This window comes from Protobothrops mucrosquamatus, unplaced genomic scaffold (assembly GCF_001527695.2).
Source record: "Protobothrops mucrosquamatus isolate PMUCROS unplaced genomic scaffold, P.Mucros_1.0 scaffold787, whole genome shotgun sequence".
In the NCBI taxonomy this organism is placed as follows: Eukaryota; Metazoa; Chordata; class Lepidosauria; order Squamata; family Viperidae; genus Protobothrops; species Protobothrops mucrosquamatus.
The window spans coordinates 510,155-532,187 of NW_015387055.1; the positions used below are offsets into that span (position 1 = coordinate 510,155).

General features: G+C 40.9%; 1 protein-coding gene across 1 annotated transcript; it reads left to right on the forward strand.

The window, feature by feature from the left end:
• Window positions 1-7,909: 7,909 nt before the first annotated feature.
• On the forward strand, window positions 7,910-21,256 carry MTMR11 (myotubularin related protein 11). Its single transcript, XM_015818757.1, has 17 exons — window positions 7,910-8,031; window positions 9,760-9,832; window positions 11,080-11,216; window positions 11,772-11,844; window positions 12,251-12,393; window positions 12,838-12,916; window positions 13,138-13,294; window positions 13,876-13,963; window positions 14,470-14,558; window positions 15,082-15,212; window positions 16,012-16,084; window positions 16,693-16,763; window positions 17,696-17,868; window positions 18,427-18,597; window positions 18,734-18,982; window positions 19,076-19,357; window positions 20,387-21,256. Exons 1-17 carry the CDS (start codon window positions 7,975-7,977, stop codon window positions 20,501-20,503), a joined length of 2,163 nt encoding a protein of 720 aa, XP_015674243.1. The 5' UTR covers window positions 7,910-7,974; the 3' UTR covers window positions 20,504-21,256.
• Window positions 21,257-22,033: the final 777 nt, after the last annotated feature.

The window sequence follows — 22,033 nt, forward strand, 5'->3', positions numbered from 1 at the left end:
GTATATTTTAAAAGCACCCGATTATTCCCACTTTTGGGGTTGCAACGTTTGTTGCAATTATTTTTCCAACAAATAAAGAAAATGCCTTTGATGGCTAGGTACTCCATCCTAATCAGATATTTCACATAGACGTATGCCAGTTATGTTTTGACTGAATTTTGAGTGGCGGATAAGGGTCCCCCCCCCTTTTTTTTTTTTTGCTCCTTTGGGTGTCTAAAACTATGCAATTATTTTCCATCAAGAGCTGCTGAGTTGGGACAGAAAACTGCAAGTGTACTTAATATTTTAAACAATAACCCAACACTCCTGCTTTCTTTGTAAAACTGCCTTAACATGGACAGTAGCCCGATATGAAATAACATGGCACTTTCTTGTTTCTTTCCTAGATAATTTTATTTGAGAAAGGAGCATTATTAAGAGGAAAATATGTATGTATTGCTGTGTTAAATTTCTCGGGAGCTGCTGCTGCGTGATATAAAATTACACTGGGGCTTGCAGAAAAAAGGTCCCGAGACACACAAGGTGGATTGGCACCCACAGCTGATGGTCCACCCACCCCTCTTGCCGAGTGCTGTCATGGAAGATTATGGATTACTTAATTTCAAGAGCCCCATAATGGGGGGAAAAGTGTTTTTTTTTTTTTAACCAGGGTGTGCAGAGGGGTAAAATCAGGAGCAAAAGAAAAATAGAACAATGTGTTTCTCTTAGTAGGCAACATAAATGTTTACATTGTGTTCAGAAGAATAATTTCAGTTTTAAAATCTGACAGTGAGTGGACGTCGGGGGATTATAATTCATGTGATCTGAAAATCCAACTCTGGATTTCAATTTTGATATTTCAAGCAATTTTGGGGTTTGATACACTAAAAACTAATTTGAGGACGAGCTTGTTCGGTTGGTTTGTGGCTGAGCTCAAAGTAGTCTTTTAATTACACATTGCTTCAAAGATTAACTTTCCTAAATCTATTTTTATGAGGGCAGCAGCAATGGTGGTTGCATTTTTTATGATTCTGTGTCTCTCTTCAGTGCTGGTTACTTAAGATGTTTAGTTATCGCAAGAATTCCTATCAGTGACATTGGACTACTTTTTTGTTTGATCACTTTCACTAAATTGAATGTCACCTCCAAATTTTTTGTTTGGAAATGCACATTTGCTATGTGGAAAACACGACATATGCAGAATTCCCCCTTCCCATATAATTTTTTCCCAAGTCGTAAGACCTCTTTCCTTGAGATCTGTGTGCTTTCTTTTTCTTTTTCTTTTCCAAACTGGTAACTAGTAATTTTGAGATTGTACCTTGGCAGTTTGTTGCTGATCACTTAGTTCTAAGTAGTATAATTATTATAGCAATTGGGTTCATAGACTGTAGCATTTTTGTACATCAAAAAAGTGAACACTTTAAAAACGTCTATTTGAAAAGTATTTTTCTATGAACACCAGAATTTTAATTCCAAAACTTCTCCGCCTTAGTAACAGTGAATTCTCATTATTTAACTTCTGCACACCAGATCAGATCTGAATTGGTAGAGTTGTTCACTGACTTTCCCTTATATTTTTCTGAAAGTGTAGGTTTGTTTCCTTTATGGTGAAACAGCACTCTTTTTTTTTCATTAAAAAAGCAAACATTAAAAATACTATTTATTGAAAAGATAAACCCCCTTTCCCCCTTTTTATTCATTATCTATGCAGCTATAAATGGAATGCAGTGGATATATATTTTAAGGTACCTTTTTAAATCATTTTCTTGAGCAGAAATATAAGCAGATGAATTTCCCAAGCACCTTTTTTTAATTTAGAAGGGACACTACAATAAATAGTTTTTCATAGAAAAAGGCAAGGTTTGTGGTCTTACTCCCTCTGCTGGAGGAAAAACTTTATGGCACACACAGAAATTTAGCCATCGGTTTATTCCCACTTCCCTGTGGATACGGATGCAGAATCGGTTTATTCCCACTTCCCTGTGGATATGGATGCAGACAGACATGCACAGAGACCACAACTGAGGCAAGGCAGGTGACAGGGTGCATTATTAGTGATGTGACTGTGGCTTCCGACAGACATTTGTGGGATTCTCCAAATAGTTACAATGATCTTAATATTCCAAGTATTCCCATGCTCAACCTAACTTTTTCCCATTTTTTTGCACAATAATGTTTCGCACAGCAAAAGAAAAGGCTTCATTGGCCAATCGTTTTGGCTTCAGTTCCTTTATGATTAATTCTGACATTATGTCTCAATTGGTTTCATTTTGACAAAAATAGAATGACCTTAAATAAAAACGCCCAGGGTATAAACTTTAACCAGCATGTAGAAACTCCATAGAAAGGTTTTTCTGTTAGTTTTTTCTTCTTCTGCTAGTTGTCTTAAGAATTGACCTGATTTAATTCTCCAGTTGTTGACAATAAAAATTATTTTTTAAACAGTTATTTAAACACATTGTTGTAATTTCTGTTTACTTTGCTCCAGCAATGTCTTATATGTTACTAGATAATATTTTTTTCTAAAAATTAGTGTGACTTAAGTTTTGCTGTAGTTTTTTAAAGCAGGGGGTTGAACTGATGTTTTTCAGGTTATTTTCTTCCGGTGAGCCTCTTGAGAAACAAGTCCCCCCCCCTTCTCTACAGATGAAGAATGACTGGGATCTGGTTTATCTTTGTGAATCCACCATTTCTTGCTGATGTTTTGTTTATTTCACTTATTTTAAAATAATCTTTATCTTCCAAATGCTTTGCTTTTACGTGTATCTAGAGGGTTTACAGATTCATATATCCTCCCTGGCAGGGAAAGTGTGTCACTTTCAGCATTAGGAACAAATTAAAAGGAGAACTAAAGTACACCGAAGGGTGGGGAGGGTCTGGCCCCCTTCCAAGACCCCGTCTATTTGCTTCAAGTATTGGGCAGGATCCCCCACAGACATGGTCACCAGGATGTAAAAAAGATGCTGAGACTCTAGAAAGAGTACAGAGAAGAGCAACAAAGATGATCAGGGGACTGGAGGCTAAAACATACAAGGAACGGTTGCTGGAATTGGGGATGTCTAGTCTGACAAAGAGAAGGACGAGGGGGGGGGACATGATGGCAATGTTCCAGTATCTCAGGGGCTGCCCCAACGAAGAGGGAGTCAAGCTATTTTCCAAGGCACCTGAAGGCAGGACAGGAAGCAACGGGTGGAAGCTAACCAAAGAGAGAAGCAACCTAGAACTAAGGAGAAACTTCCTGACGGTTAGAACCATTAACCAGTGGAACAACCTGCCTCCAGAAGCTGTGAATGCTCCAACACTGGAAGTTTTTAAGAAGAAACTGGACAGCCATTTGTCCGAAATGGTATAGGGTTTCCTGCCTGAGCAGGGGGTTGGACTAGATGACCTCCAAGATCCCTTCCAACTTTATCATTATTATTATTATTATCCCCGCTTTCTTGTCCTCATTTCACCACTGCCTTAAAAGTGGACATTCCAGGTAGGCTCTCCTGATGCAAAGTAGGCTTAGGCCTGTCCTCCGTTATGTGTGTGAAATGCTTCCCTTGTGCCTCAAGTATACTTCAGGTCCCAATTTAGAACATGGGCAGCCGCTGTTCTCCATGATTTCTGCCACTCTGGTGGTACACAGAAGGGAATGGGTTCCCAAGCTGAATATCGCTGGCGTTCCAAAGAACGTACATTCTCAAACCTGGCTCCAGCCAAGCCAGCTTTGCTCAATGCTGCATTGGCACTTCCCCCAGAATTCTTTGTACCGTAACAAGCCTTTTCACACAGATGGTCTCTTGAGGCTTTGGGGAACTTGAATCAGGGGTTTCCTGTGTGAGATGTGCCTGCTTTTCTTTCTCAGTGCAAAGCCAAGAAATGAATCAACTGGTTCTACTGACTGGTAAAATAGTTAATATTGGCCAGGAAGTTGCACGGTGTCATTCCTAATCGTTCAGTACTGTCCTAGAAATTTTAATCCAGCGGAACGTAATTTATGAACGGTGCAGATTTTTTAACACTCTTGTGGAAAAGGCTTGTTTATGCTGTGAGGACTGCTGAGCCATGTGTCATTCATCTGAAATGGCCCAGTCTCAAGCAGGGGTTGGACTTTAAGAGCTTCAAGGCCCTTTTCCAACTCTTCTGTTATTCTGCTGCCCCTTGTGACCAGGAATATCTGGACGCCAGACAAGGTGAGTCTTTCTTTGGACTAATCCAGTGTACAATGGGCTTATGTTCAGGACGGAAGCTTTACTATACTTCTGTTTGGCAAAGGGAAACCAAGCAGCATCCACCGGTTTGATTTCTGGCTGAATCACTTCTTGACCCGCAGAATTGCAGTTTCCTATTCTGTATCGGAAGCGTCTGCTTTCCCACAGGCATCCACCGCCAGCTCCGCCTCAACCACCAAGCCCAACGCTGAGTCTCCGTCTCTCCCGTATATAATAAGGCATGCCCTGTGGCCTCCAAAAATAACTCTCTTCCGCTTGACCAAGGATGCCCCGAGTGGGGAGACTGGTGAAGCAAAACATGCAGTACAGCTTTTTGTTTTGTTTTGCTGTGGAGTTCAATTTTGTTGTCCTGTAACTGGGAGGGATTGGGAAGGAAAAGAATTTCTGGAGAAAGGCAGAAAAAAAAAAACAATACCTGCAACTGTCCAGAGGGCACTTTCCTTTCTAGGTTAGTGAATCTGAAAATAAGCTTTGGAAGGATAAAAGGGACACGTCTCGAATAAACTCTATTTGCTGCCTGGAGAGCCAGTTTGGTGTAGCGGTTGTCAGGCTAGAAACTCCGTGAACTCCTTTGTCCTGAGCACAAAGACCTTGAGCCAGTCGCTTTCTCTCACCTAGGAAGCAGGCAAACTACTTTTAAAGAAACTTGCCAAGAAAACGGCAAGGGCTTGCCCAGGCAGTCTCCAAGAATCAGACTCTGAACAATTTGGGGGGGGGGGGGAAGAAGAGGAGAGAGTTGAGTCTTCTTTAAAGTACACGAGCCCTTTTAAAAAAAAAACCAAGGGGGAGCTTCTCTGCTCTGTTTGGCTTAGTATGCACCAGCCCACATTCCAAAGTTATTCTGACACCTCAGCTGGTTCTACGAGACCCCAGATCCCTTAATAGTAGCATTCGCCCTATTGTAGCATTTTCTCTGTTCAGATAACAATGGAAGAAAAACATTGTTTCAAGCTAGATCGTTTTTCCTATGCTTGCTTATTTATTAAGCATCCTACATATTTAACTCCCAAGAGTTCTCAAAGTTGGTAAACAAATGCACTATGTTAAATAGCAATGAAACTATGAAACAAAATTGTGCAAAGTTAAAAGAACTGAAGTTCATTCGGAAGGGATCTAAGTCGCCTTAAGACAGTTTGGAACAAAGCCAGTTCAACATGTTTTTTTTTCCTTACTAGGGGCAATAGTGATTTTTATTTTGTGCTCAGAATTGGAAAAGGAAATACCAATGTATTTGTGGCTGAATATATCAAACCGTTCCTAAAGAGCTATGTTTACCTATTAGAAGCAAATCAGAACGTTTTCTCTCTTGATTAGGTAATTTATTTATTTATTATTTAAATTTATTTATTATTATTATTTATAATGATTACTTGAAGCAGGACACTAGGCTGGACAGTCTCCTGCTTTGACAGGGAAAGTGGGAATGATATTAAACAAGTAAGTGGTTTTATTTCCACAAAGATGTAGAGGACGTAAAGTGAGAGAAAGTTACATTCAGACTTTGCAAGATTCTTTCCCTACAACGGTTCCAATAAAAGTAGTTTTAGACCTACTCTATGGTACCGGTTTCCTGGTCTGGTCTACCTTAAAAGGCTGACACAGGTACAGGTGGGCATATTTTTATTTGCATCTTTTCAAAATGAATCAAGATTTCTAAGAAAGGAATCAATCCTTTAGCTAGAAGAGTTTCCTTGTTTCTATTCCTTCTTTGGACCGCAAAATACAAATGAAGGCGGCTTGACAGGCAGTCCGCCAGCCCCTGCTTCAGCTTGCATTCCTTTTCTCTATTTAATCCTCTTATATTATAAAAGCCCCCAGCCAGGGCGTGGTGACTTCATTACACCATCCCTGCTCAGGCATGCTGAAGACAGCGTTGGGCCTCCGTGTGAGGAGTGCCTGTTGGGAGTCTCAGAGTGCTGGGGTACTAAAGTACGCGTATTGCTGTTTCAAACGAAGCATTCATCTGTCCCAATTCATATATTTACTGGCAATCAGTTAACTGGAACTGCAGTTTGCTGTTTCAGGTTGAAATAGCTGCTATATAATACAGAGAATTAACCGAGAATAGTATTTCCACACTTCAGAGACATTGACCTGGGTCAATTATCAGAGACTTTGTGACAGGCTACCCTTTGCCCCTTCCAGCAAGACCTCCTTTGGTAATCATTAACCACATTCCCTAAAGGCTGCTACTTGTTTTCTTGGAGAAGGAAACAGGAAGATTTTGCCAAGATTGGAGCCATATTCCCAACCTAGTGCTCTTCCGATGTTTTGGATTGCAACAGTCAATATCACAGCAAGCCAGTCCAAAGACCACAGCACCTAGGTTTAATTAGTGTTGCTGCCCAACAATTCTGGAATTAACAAAAGGTTATAAAATAACTCATTTTTCAGCTTTCCCACTCTCTCAATACTGAGTTCTAAAAGAATTGGGATTTAGCATATCTAAAAGCTGCAATATTTACATATGACAATTCTCCCCCCCCCCCCACTTTCCACAAATATATTTTCTGCAGAAAAGTATATGGTCTTTATTTTTTTCATATATGACAGCAACGCCCGTTTGTATAAAAATGAGATGTTTTCTTTTACTGTACATAATTTGGTCACAATGGACTTGATTTCTTTTTAGTGTCCATTATCCATTTTTTTGTTTTAATCACTCTAATTTGCTTTTGGCAGCCAAGCTGAAAATCTTCCTGCTCACAAATAAATCCCAGATCACATGTTTTTAAAAAGCAGTAGCTTCCACTCTAGATGGGGGTAACTCTCTTTATTGCAGATAATTTATGATTTCTGCCTTCAATTCTTCAACACTCTAGCTCTTTCCAAAAGGATTGCCAAGTCTGCCCCTCTGTTGAGAGGGAATTTTTTTTCTGGAAATTTAAAAACAGAGGACTCTGCCTATCCTTACATAAACCACACATTGATACCACTTACTGTACTTGTCAAAAGAACTCATGTGTGATATCTTTTTTTTTTAATGACAGGATTCTGCTCGTTAGCCCTGTCAAATGCAAATCCAGGTCTCTGGATTTGTTATGACTAAAGCAGCTTGGCAACAAGACACCAGCGTAGAGCAGCAAAGAGTAAGTGAGCGAGTGAGCGCTCTGTGAGAAGAGCAGCTACTGGAGAAGGGGAGACGTTGTTGGCAGCCGCTCGCAGCACACAGCCATTGCCCGGGCGTCAGTTTCACCCGCCCTGCTTATCCCACAGGAGGAGGAAGGTGTCAGTTTCACAGAGGACTGGAGGACTGAATGGCCCTCCTGCGGTTGCTCACGTCCAAAGGGCCCATTGCAGCAAGGGATGGGGGGGGGGGAGAGGGAGGCCTTCAAGGAAAAGCCAAAAGCCGCGCCTTGCAGCAGTAGTAGCTAGAAGCCCTCCTACATGCACAGCTTGCTGGCCAGCTTTTCCAGCTGTCCTCTCCAAACAGCAGCAGCATTTTATTTTTTCAGAAAGGAATCCGATTAGAATTTATCCATTCTCTCTGCTTCTGCCTCTCCGAGGAAGACTTCGGCACATGCAGAAGAGCTGCTTCAGTTTATCTTGCCCTGCAGGAAGGAGACTTGGAGGCACCTGATCACCAAGACCCCCATCCTACCACCACCACCCCGGCCCCACCACCCCCAGTCCTAGCCTGCCTTTCTGATTCCAGGCTAATCAGAAGGGGGGGGGGGTGTTAGGTGACAGACTTCTTTCCCTCCTGCCTGTATTTCTCCCAGTACACTCAAGAATACAGACTCACCCCCCTTTTTATGGGGCACACAAAGACACTACAATGCTTTCTATGTCCAAGAACTCTTTTAAAATTAAACACCCTCTTCCGGATACAGGGGTAAGTAGTGAATCTGCCTGTTTTGATGTGTGAATGAAGAAGGTTGAGTAACTTTTTTGCCAGTCGTTTGGGGAAACTGGGGGTGGAGGGGGAAGATGGCTATGAATAACTCTTCTGGTGTTCTCCTGTTAATATTCTCCAATGCAGGGGGGAAGGATTAGATGACTCTGTTAAGATCCTTCTAGTATGGAGAGGGTGACATGTGAGATCTGCTGCAAGGGTCTTTCTTTGATAACTGATTACACAATGGGTAAATTATACAGGTATTACACCTGGTGGTAGTGGTATTCTGGCAGGGGAGTTAATTCTGTGTTTTGCGCAGATGTAAGGATGTCTCAAGGTGGCACCTGTGTTTTCCAAGAGTCCTTCAAAAACAATGTGTACTGAAATCATTGGGACGCAACCTGTGTTAACTGTATCCCTGCCACCAGGAAAAACTTTCGGATTTTCAAATTCCCTTCTTAAACCAAGTATTTATCGAGGACAAAACAGCCACTGTCTAACATCAATGTGTTCTCTTGCACAACAGAGTGGATGGACAGTGCCACTTGTAAATAAATTAGTTAAGTAGGGGTAGAAAAACCATAAAGCTGGGCGTGATGACGGGACGTCCCATGGCATTATGTTGGGAAACAATTTCAATACAGCCAACGGTTTGTTTTTGTCTTCCTTTAGAAGATTTAGAATAACGCTGCAATTTCAGGGCGCGTTCCTGTTCATTATTTTGTGTAAAGATCTGCAGAAGCTCAGTGTCCAAACTCTTCAAGTTGATTCAAAGCACTGCCCTCCCTTTTTATTCAAAGCAGTGATAATTTTAGAAATGGGTGTTTGTTTCTGTACGTTATGTACTTGGCCACGGAGCGTTTCAGCAGGGCAACTTTCCCGTTAATGATTCACAAACATTTAGAAAGTTTTTTTTTTTTTAAAAAAAAAAATCCTGCCGCCTGGCTTCAATGCTTCTTTGGCTTTTGAGTTGGTAGCTAGGAAACGCAGTCTCTTGGCCCAAGAGATTCATTCCAGGGTTCCTGCTATGACCAGGCGGCTGGTCTGAGGCCGTTTCTTTAGAACAGCCAGGGAGAGTAATAAGGCCAAATAGAACAGATTAAAGTCTGTGACTCTAGTGCGTTTCGATATGCTTGACATTTTGTCTAATCAATAGTTTATGCATATTTTTCTGCATCATCTCTCTTCGCTTTTCCAAGGAAAGGTCTGTTTTTTTTCTTACAATTACATGCCTTCTCTCTTTCTCTTCTGAGATTCTTTGCATAATCAAGCAATGTTTTCCAAACCGAGGCACAAATATGCAGGACGGAAGTCAGTCAGCCAGTCCAAGTGCTGTTACGATCACTAGAGCTGAAGATGCAGGAATACGCAATCAGTCTAAAGTTTAGACTGTAAAACAAATTATACTTGGGTCTTGAAACATTGGGGTGGTGTAGTGGATAAGAGTACAGGATTGTACTCTTATCTTTTGCCAGTATCCTGTGCAAAAGAACGAACTAAAATAAAATGAAAATAATATGCAAAATGATCCCTTGTCTCTTCCTCTCACTAGCACTGACGAGACACCAAGTGCTGTCTGCTTCATCTCTGCTTGGGTATTATTTTAAGAATATCCAAATATGTCTTGCTAGTTCAGATTAAGGATCGTTCCAAGTCCAGATACTTTGCTTCTAGGAAACAAATTTGTGCTGCACTGGTGACCCATCTTCACTTCTTTCTCTGCAGCCCAGGAGACCAGAATCCCCCAACATGAGCGGAAGGAGGAATGGAAACTGTCGTACTCTCCAGTGCATTGCAGGTAGTGGGGAAATGGGCCAATATGGGCACCCGTGCACATGGATGAAAAAGCAGAGCTAGAAATGCTATTAAAAACGGAGACCACCTTTTTCTTGCAAGGAGGGTGTGAAGGGTTATTACTGTACACTTGAATGCAAATGTCTGACGTCACATGGCTGGGAGGCTGGGGTGCTTAAACAGCAGGTGCAGATACAGCAGATCATTCCCAGGCTGCCATTACGGGGTCACATGCTTCAGCTTAAGCAAGCAGCCTTTCACAGGGCAGGGGTGCAGGAAAGATATAGCACTCTAAGACACACACACCCTCCTCCTGCTATTAAGACTTGGCGGAAGGGATTCTCTGAGTTGTTTTGCTGCAGCAGAAGTCCCTTATGCAAAATAAGGCTAATACACACACTCTGGTTCACTGGATTCCATACAATAGAGCAGCAAGGTCTATGAAACTAAGGCAAAGAGATGCAAAGCATGAAACTTTTTTCCAGGTGTAATGCTATGCAAAAGAGTACATACAGTCTTAAGTTGGGAGATCCTTGCTTATCAATATGGAATGAATAGAGCTAAGTGCATAAAACCAGATGAGATTTTCCTTTTAATGCCTTCAATTTATTATACTTTGGCATTAGGTTTAGCTTGCCAGCCTATTCTCCAATTATATGCGTGAAAAAGAAAAGTGCATCTGAACTTCCAAGGTTCAAGTTACGTTAGTTCCTTCCAACCAGTAGCCTCTCAAATGTTGCCTTTTGAGAGTATTATTGAAGACTCTGAAATGCCCACTGTGGAGGAACGGTTGGTGAATTGGACAGATTTTGCTCAAACAGATAAACTGATTTGATTAGAGAAAAGAATCCCAACCAATTAAAGACTTTTCTGGTATGCAAAGGATACCTTCTTCTTACCGTTTTCTGCTGGAAATCTGTGTGATAAATTTCTACCTTCTTATTGCATCAGTAGAATAATTTGAGCAAACGCTTCTGACGCAGAGATGCTGGGAGATCATTCTTCACACTGCACACTGCCTCCCTGCACAAATGACTATTCTGGGAGGGTCTTGCAGGAAGAATCTGTACACAATTTCTGCTACGTTATTTTTCATATATAAAATACACGATCCTTCATCACATACTTAGTGCGTGTAACTCCTTAAATGCTTCACATACTGGCTTCATATACCCCACTAAGTGGTACTTGGAAATAAAATACAAAATCCTTGCGGTCGTCCTTCAACTGTGAATTAACTGTTTATTTCAGGTGAATATATCCAAGCAACAGCAGGTCATGTAAAAAAATGCAGTTCATCCCGAGATGGAGAAGGCCGTATTCCTGGCACTCTTTACTGTACTAATCTAAGAGTGGCCTTCTTACCGGATGCCTCTCCCAACGACGAGGTGGGTTTGGCAACTGATTCACAGCCACTAATAGCGATGCAGGTTAAGCCCAAAGGCATGGGAATGGACAGGCAAGAGGAAAAGGTGGTCTGGAAGCTGTGAAGGCACTGAACTCAGAAGAGCAAGACAGAACGCAAGAATTCCTGGGGGCTGCTCAGCCACGGTTTTAAGGCTTGCCTTCACAGAAGGAATATATTCTGTTGTGTTTCTGCTTTGGGTTTGAGTTATATTTCCATTTTAGATTCAGTCCATAGAATCAGTTGAAATCCAGTGGAGGGGAAAAAAATACTAGTCCTTCCAACAAATCACCCCCCTCCGCTCCATTAACTCCACTGGGGCTGTTCAGTTCTTTTAAAACAACAAAGAATCCTGATCATTATAATTGCTTGATGACAAGAAAACATGGTGAAATCTAGCATTGTGGGTGCGCCTATGAGGAGGAGATTCAGTATTCTAAGCATATGTTAAGTGGCTTCTGCTGAAACTGTGTGACTCAGGGAAGAGATCAGAAATAGAAAAAAAAAACACTTAAAAGTTTTTTTCTTTTCCTTCTAGAATGACTCTTGCTATCTGTTTATGTGCAGTGACTATGAAGTGGCCCTACCATGCATTGGAAAACTGGTGGCTGGTAGGTTTAGAGGAAAAATGCCTATATAATCTTTGGGCTTATAATAGCCAACTATTTTGTTCTTGTAGAATTTTGCTCAGGATGAAAGAATTCAATCTATGCTTCTTTTCCATTTCACAGAGATGTATTCATGGAAACATTGTTCAGCTTGAAATAGCTCTTCAAGTGTGTAACATTTTCCATGGAATCTTATTTTTCTTTTGTTCACCTGAGGAACAGAGACAGAATCAGAATCTAAAGGTTGGGAGGGATTGGTCCAGTTTCAGACTTGTAAACTGCCCAAGGCACAAAAGTGTTGTCCTATTGCTCTGTAAACTGATGCTACTGCTGGTCATTCTAATGAACAGTCTTTCCCTCACAACAGCCTTCCTCCTCCTAATAACATGATTTCTGTTCTCACCCCCAGTGAACAGTTTCACAAAAGCGAAGGTGCTGACAAGCACATCTACACTGAAGTTCATTCCTGAGGAACTGATCATCTACTGCCGAGATTTCCGGGTTCTAAGGTTCCAGTTCCATGAAAATGGCTTAGAATCTCAGGCCTTCCAGGTACGTTATGGAGGTGAATTCAGCAGAAAGGCATCTAGTAAACAGTGAGTCTAAACACACCTTCTGCCAAAAGATATTCTCACTCTGCATTCAGAAATCAAATATTTCTGTGACCTGCCTTTGCTACAATTAAGAGAATATGCGATTCTTTCCTCCTTCCTAATTCTGGCACTGGAAAATGCAAGATGGCATACACTGATTCTTCTCATCGTGGTAAATAATATTTTAGATACCAGAATCGTTGGCTTCACTCATTGGCGTACTTTATTAACTTTTTCTTAAAGGCAGAGAAGCCTTCTATTTAAAAAAACAGATTACTTTTTTTTACCCTCGGCCTGGATGCCACAGATGAGTGGCACAATGGAAGTTTCTAGTCCCGCCTTAGACAGGAAGCCAGCTAGATGACCTTGGGCCAGCTAACTCTTCCATAACTTTGCTTCCCAGGTGACAATGGCTATTGTGCAAGCTCAGGAGAACAGTGGCAGGGATACCTGCTATGAATACTTAGCTCTGAAGAATCTGGGTAAGTAGACAAAGAAACCCCGAGTCCTGTGTTTAGAAAGAGACCTTGGAGGTCTTCAAGTCCAATGCCCTGCCCAAGTCAGGAGTCTTTACGCCATCTCAGAGAGGTGGTTATCCAACCTTTTCTTGAAAATCTCCAGCGATGAAGCCCCTGCAACATCAAAGAAACAAGGAGATTTGATTGAAATACGCATCTCAACACACTGACCTCTTGTGTTGTAGGGAACAGCTGCCTGGGCAGGCAGGACACACAGCCACAGGAAGAATTCTCAGTAGTGCTTTTTGAGACTCTCTGTGACTGGGAGAAGGAGCTGAAGCGGCTCGGGGCCGCTAGCTGGCGAGTCAGCCCAGTCAATGAGCGCTTCGATATGTCTACCAGGTAAAGATCAAGTTGCTTTTCAGGAGAATGGGAGGCGCTTTCCCACTAGCAGCAAATGTTGCATTGAGGGCAGATGATGGTGATGGAGAAATAACCAGTGGAAAGATGTGAAGCCAGGACGAATGGGAAAGAGGAGTTGGAACCGAGTCCTTCTGTCGCTTAAGCCTTAAGCCAAGGAGCCTAGATCTGGAAGCTCTTGCAGCAATGGTTAAAAAACTAGTTAGCATTAGTGCTGTGTAGCTAGTTAAAGTATTTGTCTCTTTTTTTAGTAGCATCTTCTTAAAGCCCAGTTATTTTAAAAGTATGCAGTCAGGTTCTAATGAACTTATATATGAGGCTGACACGCTGCACCAAGAATCAGGCATGGAATTAACTAAGTGAAGGGTATGGCGGTGAATACTTGATCTGTCCTTTCTGAACATATACATTAAAAATCTGTTATCTGGCAACCGGGTTCCTTTCACACACGTTAAACTAAGCCCTACCCTGCCTATCCTAGCTGGGGATAACTAAAAGGGACCAGCTTGCAGAGATGTACTTTTTAAGGTTTGATTTCAAATGTATTTGTTTCCTTTTAACAGCCTTCCCAAATACTTGTGGGTCCCCAGTCGATTTCTGGACAATGAGCTGAAAAGAGCCTTTGTACATTTCAACGAAAGGCGAATACCAGTTGAGTATAAGGCTGTGATTACAAGTGTGCTGTGCTACCCGTGCACAACAACAAGAGGGCAAATGAGGGAGCCTTTCTGTTAAGCTGCGAGCAGAGGAGCCGTGGGAGGGGGCCTTTATCCCCCACAACAAAGCGTGCTTCCAAATTCCCACAACCTGAAAAGCTAGGTTAAAATGGAGTCAGGTAACTAGTGATTCAGTATAATGAGGAAACTCACCTACGATATTAGTATATTGTGTGAATCGGGCTAACATATTAAACCACAATAGAGTTTATTTCTAAGAGCATAGCATGTTCTATGAAAATATGACTTGTGCTTTGTTAACCTGTATTTAGCATCATATGCAAATCCACTCCGCGAGCATGAAAGAGGAAATGTTTGCATGTTAGAATACCTGCCTAAATAATGCGAAACTATTTAGAGCAAAAAGAGAGAAGTCTGAATTTGAAGATCAGAAAACTCTTGCTTAGAACTCAAGTTTTTTCCCTCCTCTATTATGACCAGAGGCTGTGCTGGCATCACCCAAGAGGCAGTGATCTTCTTCGAGCAGCTAACTTCCACACTAACTCAGATCCAGAGAAGGAAGATATAAGGTATATGCCAAAGAGAGAAACTCACAGCTAACAGTATGACGTGGAATTTTCTGCTCTTGAGAAACCACTTGGGGGAAAGGCAGGGGTGACTGGGAATGGTGGGATGAATTATGCCAAAGGGTGGATCACCAAAGATTGTGGGACAGCTTGAGGGGAGGTGGAAAACGGGGACATCAGCAAAAACATGGAGAAATTATTACTTCTACAGCCCAATGTATGTATCACGTGGTTAACCTTGGGTAGGTCTTGACAAAAAACAACAAGGCTTGTAATTCAATATGGAACTGAATTCCATTCCATCTTTTACATGGGATCCATATGTGAAATGCAGACACACAAGGATCCAGAGCGATATAGTCACGGCAGCTTTACCAGAGTTTCAATTTTTACACAGCCAAAGCTCAAAAATCTGTTAAATTTTGGCAGTGTCAAAATTGGGCAGTACCTTAGACCACTTTTTTTTTTTTTTTTAAAGTCTCATTTTGTGGAGTATTACCTTCACCCTCCCGATTTCTCTCTGAAGGGCAATAGAAACACTACTGTTTGCTGGGCACTCGCAGTGTGTCATTGTAGAAGCAACGGCTGATCTTCCCAGCCTTCCCGAGATCCACCAGTCTTACTCCAAGCTGTGGAACCTGAGCCTCTGGATGACTGGTAAGCAGAATCGGAAGACAACTAGCAAGGACAGAGCAGAATGTAGGAATGCCTGTATAAGTGACTGAGAGATGCAAGATGACAAGTGCTCTCCCAGCATCAGACCATTAAGCAATTTTGTCAGGCAAGAAAATGGCATGGAGCAACCAAGTAGGTTTGGATATCAAAAACAGGCCTAATGCCAGAGACGAAATTCCCATACTCGGCTACATTAATTTAAACGTAAACACGCTTAAATGAAGTCAGAAATTCAATTCAACCGCTAGGAAATCCAGAAATACCTATGTGGATAAGAGGTGATATGTTGAGTTAAAAGGTCAGGAAATCATTGGTCCAAATACAACGCATGGCCTTAAGAAAGCTAGTCTTAGCTTCATTTCTCACCTAATTTGTGAGAATTTCCTACAAAATGTCAGTTGACAAGCATGTTGACAGATTTTAAAATCTATGTGGAGTACTGTGAACCTACAAAAATAATAGGGCATAGGGACTGGTTACTTGAGGAATCTCCCGTAACATCTGCCCAGTTGATTTGACCCTACAGGGCCGAAGTGCTCCAGGTCCCTTCAATTAAAGAAACCCAGAAGGGTATCTTCTCTAGGGCGGTGTCACCCCCAAGAACCGAATGCCCCATTCTGCTATCTAGAAAAGCCATGAGGATCTGGCTCTTCACTCAGGCCTTCAAGCGAGGCTTTTAATGAGCCTTACTTGTATTATAAAAGAATGTAAAACACCCCCACTTTTCACCCAAAAAATTGGTGTCAGATTTAACTTCGGTGATACTTCTTGCTTCTCCTAGATACGTCTCTTGCACCGTCTGATGAGAAATGGCTCTCAAGTCTGGAAAATACACGGTGGCTGGATCACGTAAGGTAAGAGATCTCAGGCTCCGTTCTCCTGTGATTAATTCTCAATCACTGATTAGTAAAATTAAGAAACAGGTTAATTCAAGTAAGTATTCTATTTTCAAAGACGAAGCCCATATATACAGAAAATATGGTGGGAAAGAAAGCTCTGGCTGTTTCATGCTTTCTTTCAATGAAATAAGGAGGCCTGTCTCTTTTGAAAATGTAAATTGTTTACAAAATGACTTCCAGCTTCCTTATGAATTTGAGAACTAGATCTTGCAAGATGAATCCTCCTAATTAATTCATTTTGTGTTTTAGAGGCTGATTTTAGTTGAGAGAGATAATTTCACATTAGCCAAAGATGTGCTATGAAGAGGCTGCAGGGAAGAACCTACTGTTCAATTCACAGTGCTGCCATTTTTACTTCGTTTTTTAAAGACTAACGTTAGCATACAGACATAAAATTTTTTCAAATGATTTATATTAAATATGATTATTCAGTACATAGAAAATTGCCACACAAAGCGTATTCTTCAGAAAGGCAGAAGGACGATTAGAAAAATAGGAAAGGCTACGTGAGGCTTGTACTTTTTGCTTCCAACGTCTTGAGAAGTGCTGCCTTCCTTGTCTAGATTATGCTTGAAGAAAGCCAGTGAGGTGACTCTTCTGCTGACAGAGAGAAGCCGATCCGTTATACTGCAAGGTAAAGTAAGTTCCTTGGTCTTTAATTCCATTTTCAAATAATTGCTTGGAAATTGTTTGACCATTGTTTACAAACTGTAATATATGGGTTCACGCAATATGCTGAACCGTAACTTCACAAACCATACCACGATTTAGAGAGTCACTCCTTGAAGATAGATAATCAAGAAAACCATGCTGTTTCAGATTTTTGTTAGTGGTGTTTATATCAGGCATGTGTCAATATGGGAGCTAGACAGAAGTCTCCAAGGACCGGAGTAATTCTTTGTCTTCTGTAAAAGCTGCAATAGAGTTTCCTGAGTTCAATGAATTTATCACTCTTTGTTATCTACAATCTGTTATGCAGCATCTGCTCCTCTATTCACAACGTAACTTTGTGGGAGTGGTTTCTTTTCTCAGTACAGTGTTGCAATACTGGTAAACAGAACTGCCTACTTTTGAGAAAACACACTTCCCATCCTCGTTTGAGTCCTCTTACAAATAGGATGACCAGGGTCAAAGTGAAGCTAGAAGGAAAATTATTCAGATAAGCTGACCAATACTCCCCCCAGCCCTATAGTAAAGTTAAAAACAAAAACAAAACAGGTCACTAGCTACAAAGTCACTACAAAGCCCAGTGGAAGGAGATTAAAACCAAGACTTTAATGGGAAATCTTGTTGACAGGAAACTAACCCTTTCTCAAGGTCATGATACTAATTTGGAAGCAGTGCCAAAATCCCACATGGAAGTACCTTCAGATTTCACTATATTATGTTTAGCCATGAGCTTTTAAACAGGATCTATGGTAAGTTTCCTATTACATCTTCGTGAATATTATAACTTTTGTCTTCCTTGCTATTCCTAGTAAGTAAAATCCACTTCTCTGCATTATTAATAATTATGCAAAAATATCATAGCACACAAAGTCTTTTATCTGCTCCATTTCCTCCCAGAATCAGATGACAGAGATTTGAATTGTCTGCTGGCTTCCCTAGTGCAAGTTCTTTCAGATCCACATATGAGGACAATACCTGGATTCCAGAGCCTGATCCAGAAAGAATGGGTAGCAGCAGGCCATCCTTTCCTGCAGCGTCTCAATGTACTCCAGAAAAACGACCAGGATGAGGTGGGTTTCCTGTTTTGTGAGACAGGATGAAACTGTGCCTTTAGCTATTTGAAATAAAATGTGTACGTATAAAATAAAATGTGAGCCGTTTTGGTGTAGTAGTTAAGGTGCTGGCCTAGAAACCGGGCAACTGTGGGTTCTAGGCCTCCCTTAGGCATGAGAGCCAGCTGCGTGACTTCAGGCAGTTGCTCTCTCTCAGCCTTACTCACCTCACAGGACTGGTGGTGTAGGAAAAATAGGAGGCAGGAATATCAGGTATGTTTGCAGCCTTCAGTGGACCAATCAATCAAAAAAACCAGGATAAAAATCTAATAAAAATAAATGAAATGGATTCGCAAGGAATCCAAGGAATGGAAGAAGAGGCAGCCTGAACCACTTTCTACTTTTTTAAAAACATGGCATTAGGATCCATTATTAAGCATTCATTTTACTTTAAAATTCATCCTCTTTTCAGAAAAAATGTTACATACAAAAAAAAGGGATAAGGATTAGAGGAGGAGGAGGAGGGCAGAATCACTTCATTGTTTAATCTGTTCTAATCCTTTTTTTTTTTTACAGTCACCAGTGTTTTTTCTGTTCCTGGATTCTGTATGGCAACTGCTGCAGCAGTTCCCACAATCCTTTGAGTTTACGGAGGCCTACCTGATGGCCGTATATGATAGCTGCTTCATCCCATTTTCTAGCACTTTCCTATTCAACTGCCAGTGGGAACGAAGTCGAAAGAATCAGGTGAGCTAAGACTGGTGGTAGTGAAAAATAACGGGAGTCAAGATTGTTGTCCTAATTCCTTGAATATTAAAATCTATGAAAACAGGGGAGAGAAACATATATTGGAAATCATTAGCTTCTCTTTCTTTGTATCCAGAATCGTTTTCTCAATCAAATTTACACTCCTATGAATGGCTGGCAAGAAAATCTCCGTCTAGAAATCCTGCAAAAAGGAGGCTATCCTGGGAAGAACGTAGGCCACACAAATTTGTCTACAATTTGGAACTGGCCACTCAGATTCAACCCCTGGCAGAGAGCACAGTTCAGGAACCCCTGGTACAATGAGAACAACTTCAGCAATGGAGGCACTTTAAACAAGAAACTCCTATTCACAAATAGTGACACGGTGTGTATTAATAAACATAAGGTTTGTTATTTTTTTAACCTCTGGCTTCCTAGATTCAAAGCCAACTATGTTTTCTACATTCTTTTCCTCTAGGTGGAAAACACTTCTTCAGAAAAATGGACCTTGTACATTTTTTCAAAAGGCTCTCTCAGTTTGCAAACCCACATTTTCCCTTGGAAAAATGGGACCCTCTCCAAAAAGAGTTCTCATCGTGTTCAGGCACTGGAGACTTCTAGAGAACAAGAAAGGTCTTGGAAGGCCAAATCCAATGGCAACTTCATTTATCATAATGGACTGCTGCTTCTCCCATCACTTACAGGGACTTCAATACGTTTATGGAAAAGGTGTTATCTTCGGGGGAATCCAGAAGTTCAGGTACAAAAAAATCCAACAGAAAAAAAAGACTCAGCTGAAATAATCAATTGCCAAATATAGCTTTTGAACTGTGTATTATTGATGGTCTATCATAGCCTGTTGAACATCTCATCTTTACTGCCTCAGTTCCAAACATTCCACAGTAATGAAAATTATTTTTCAAGTGGCCAGTGCTACTAATTTACACATTGTTCCGAAATCCTTTTAGCCCATTCAATTGTATGCCCAAAGCAATTAAAAACTAAACATGCACTAAGGCCTCAAGGATCTTGCACAATGTTAAAGAACAACAGATGTGTGCTGCAGGAATTATTTGTGATTTAGTTCTATTTTTGTACTTCCACACAATGTCTTGGTGCTACCCACAATCTGTTCCAGACATGTATGTCTCCTTCTGTCCTCTGGTTCAGCAGATGAGCCAATTTATTGCTGGTTCAGCCCTGATGTATATGAAAATTATTTATTAAAGGTTATACGCTGCATGCTCTTCTGATTCTGGTGAACTGGAGATATGGTAAAAGTTCCCATTCCATTTGAAACACTGAAGCTCCAGAGTTTGTGGGCAAACCATTGCTCTTGCCTCATCCTGCTTCCTGGCTCACGATGACAAGACTTTTCTTAAGCAGATTCCCCAAAGAATTGCTCTATGGGTAACAGTTGCCCCTCCCAAAAAATGTTGGTAGGAAAGGAAATACTATCATCTTTTCCTTTGGTTGCGAAAGGGGGATTTTTGTAGATGTCAAGGACAGGCCTAGCAGCATCTCAACTGTGAAAAATATTTTAAAATATATTTTCTGTCTTATGAAATTTCAAACTGCAGAAATTTTAACTGTCTGATTGCAGTATTTGGATTAAAAGCGTATTTCTATAAATCCTTCGTGTTACCTCCTCCTGGTGAGGAATTTGTGTCCTGTATTGTCGAACACACACATGGAGTATAAATGTAAAAGATGATTAAAAATGGCATATATGTTAGGAGCAACTATTTTGTAACTTGAGTTTTTAATATCAATGTATGTCACCCTTCAGGTTGGCCTCTTTGCTTCCAACATTGTTAAACTCAGCGAAGAACTGGATCTTCTTCAAAAGCGGCTAACCTATTTGCAAGCAAGAGGAAGCTATAGCATAGCTCTGGAAAATGCGTAAGGCGGCACAACAGCTCATTAAAAACACAACGTTCATTTTTGCCCTCCCATTGGTAATGGATGGGCTTCCTGAATATTCATGGCAAATCTGAGCTATGTCTTCTCCTTTCATATGAAACCACCTGCAGCAAGCTGGGTTTTAGAAACTTCTTAAATGAGGCACTATACTTTATATATTCCCATGCATATTTTTTTCTAAAATGAACATCCTTCCAAATGAACTAATGTTCTTATGCTGCAGAGACAATGGCATGCTATATATTTACAGCCCAGGAACACAGAAAAAAAAATCAATAGGAACTTTTTCTTCTTATTGCCTTAAGAGGTAACTTGTACAGTAAATGTATTAATAATTGTTAAATAACATCAAAAGCTGATAATACATTCAGTAGACAAAAATAATCAAACCTGGAGCCACAGACACAACATGCCTGATAAACTGGTGTACAAAAACACAATCCTTTTAGCTTCCATCTTCATATATCAAGTTTACTGTTTATTCACTCAATGTCTACTATCGGCTTTATGTGTGTGTATATATATATATATACTCTATATGCAAGTTTGTGGGTGTGTATAGACAGAGAAAGAAAAAAAACCCTTCCCTATCTCTATAAAGACAAAACTTTGCTGTAAATTCAATTATATACTATTTCACAAGCTTTGGTTCAGAAGCCTTAACAACAACCATCAGGAAATTGCCAATTTTAAACTAATGGCTTTTTAAATAAAATAAAAACTTCTGTAAACAGCATACACCAAAACTGTGGTCCGGAGGACATTTGTGCGTTTGATGAAACGGGGATTGTTTTTCTGTCTTTGTCACAATGTTACAAGGACATGAGTAGCTTGCCACAACCACAACAGACCTTTATGCAAATTTTACTCCACATGTGTCAAACCACAATCCAGAGTATTACAGGATTCATGCCATTATTTCATACTCTTCCTTTGCTTGCATGTGTGCTGTTTACACCTTCTGCTATTTACTCTTTCTTTGCACCTAGCCCCAAAAGAAAAGAAAGGGCAGAGCTTGTATCACTCACCTTGGGCTAAATCACGATCTGCTGCCTGAGGTCGCCTTTCTTGGCCAGGTTTTGAAGCAACTGCAGATCCTTCATCCCTTCTCTGCCAGTGGCTTTTCCCTGGCCAGACTGGCAGTGTACAAAACACGTAAGTGTGATTGCTGGGAAAAAAAATTGTAAAGGGTTACTGTCTATCTTCCGCCGAGCCTTGAAAACCCATCTATTCCATGCGTAGTTTTGATTGGGCTTTGCTAGGGGTTTTAATATGGGGTATTTTAGAGCAGGCTTTTTATTCAATATTTATTGTGATTTTTATTATTGCTTGTTCACCACCCTGAGTCCCGTAAGGGAGATAGGGCGGTATATAAATTTAAATAATAAATAAATAAATAAATAAATAAAGGCCTCCCACAGGAGCATTTGGGGTCTAAAGAAAACTCTCTGCAACCTGCCTCTCCCGGACACGTTTGCCAGAGGATTTCGATGCAAGGCTCGACCCCGTTCCC

What these genes read in the sequence shown, in the direction of transcription:
- MTMR11 (XM_015818757.1), top strand. Translation starts at nt 7,975, where the DNA reads ATGCTTTCTATGTCCAAGAACTCTTTTAAAATTAAACACCCTCTTCCG. An exon ending in CATTGGAAAACTGGTGGCTG is followed by an intron (nt 11,845 to 12,250) that starts GTAGGTTTAGAG and finishes TCTCACCCCCAG; the next exon opens with TGAACAGTTTCACAAAAGCG. An exon ending in CCAGAGAAGGAAGATATAAG is followed by an intron (nt 14,559 to 15,081) that starts GTATATGCCAAA and finishes TTCTCTCTGAAG; the next exon opens with GGCAATAGAAACACTACTGT.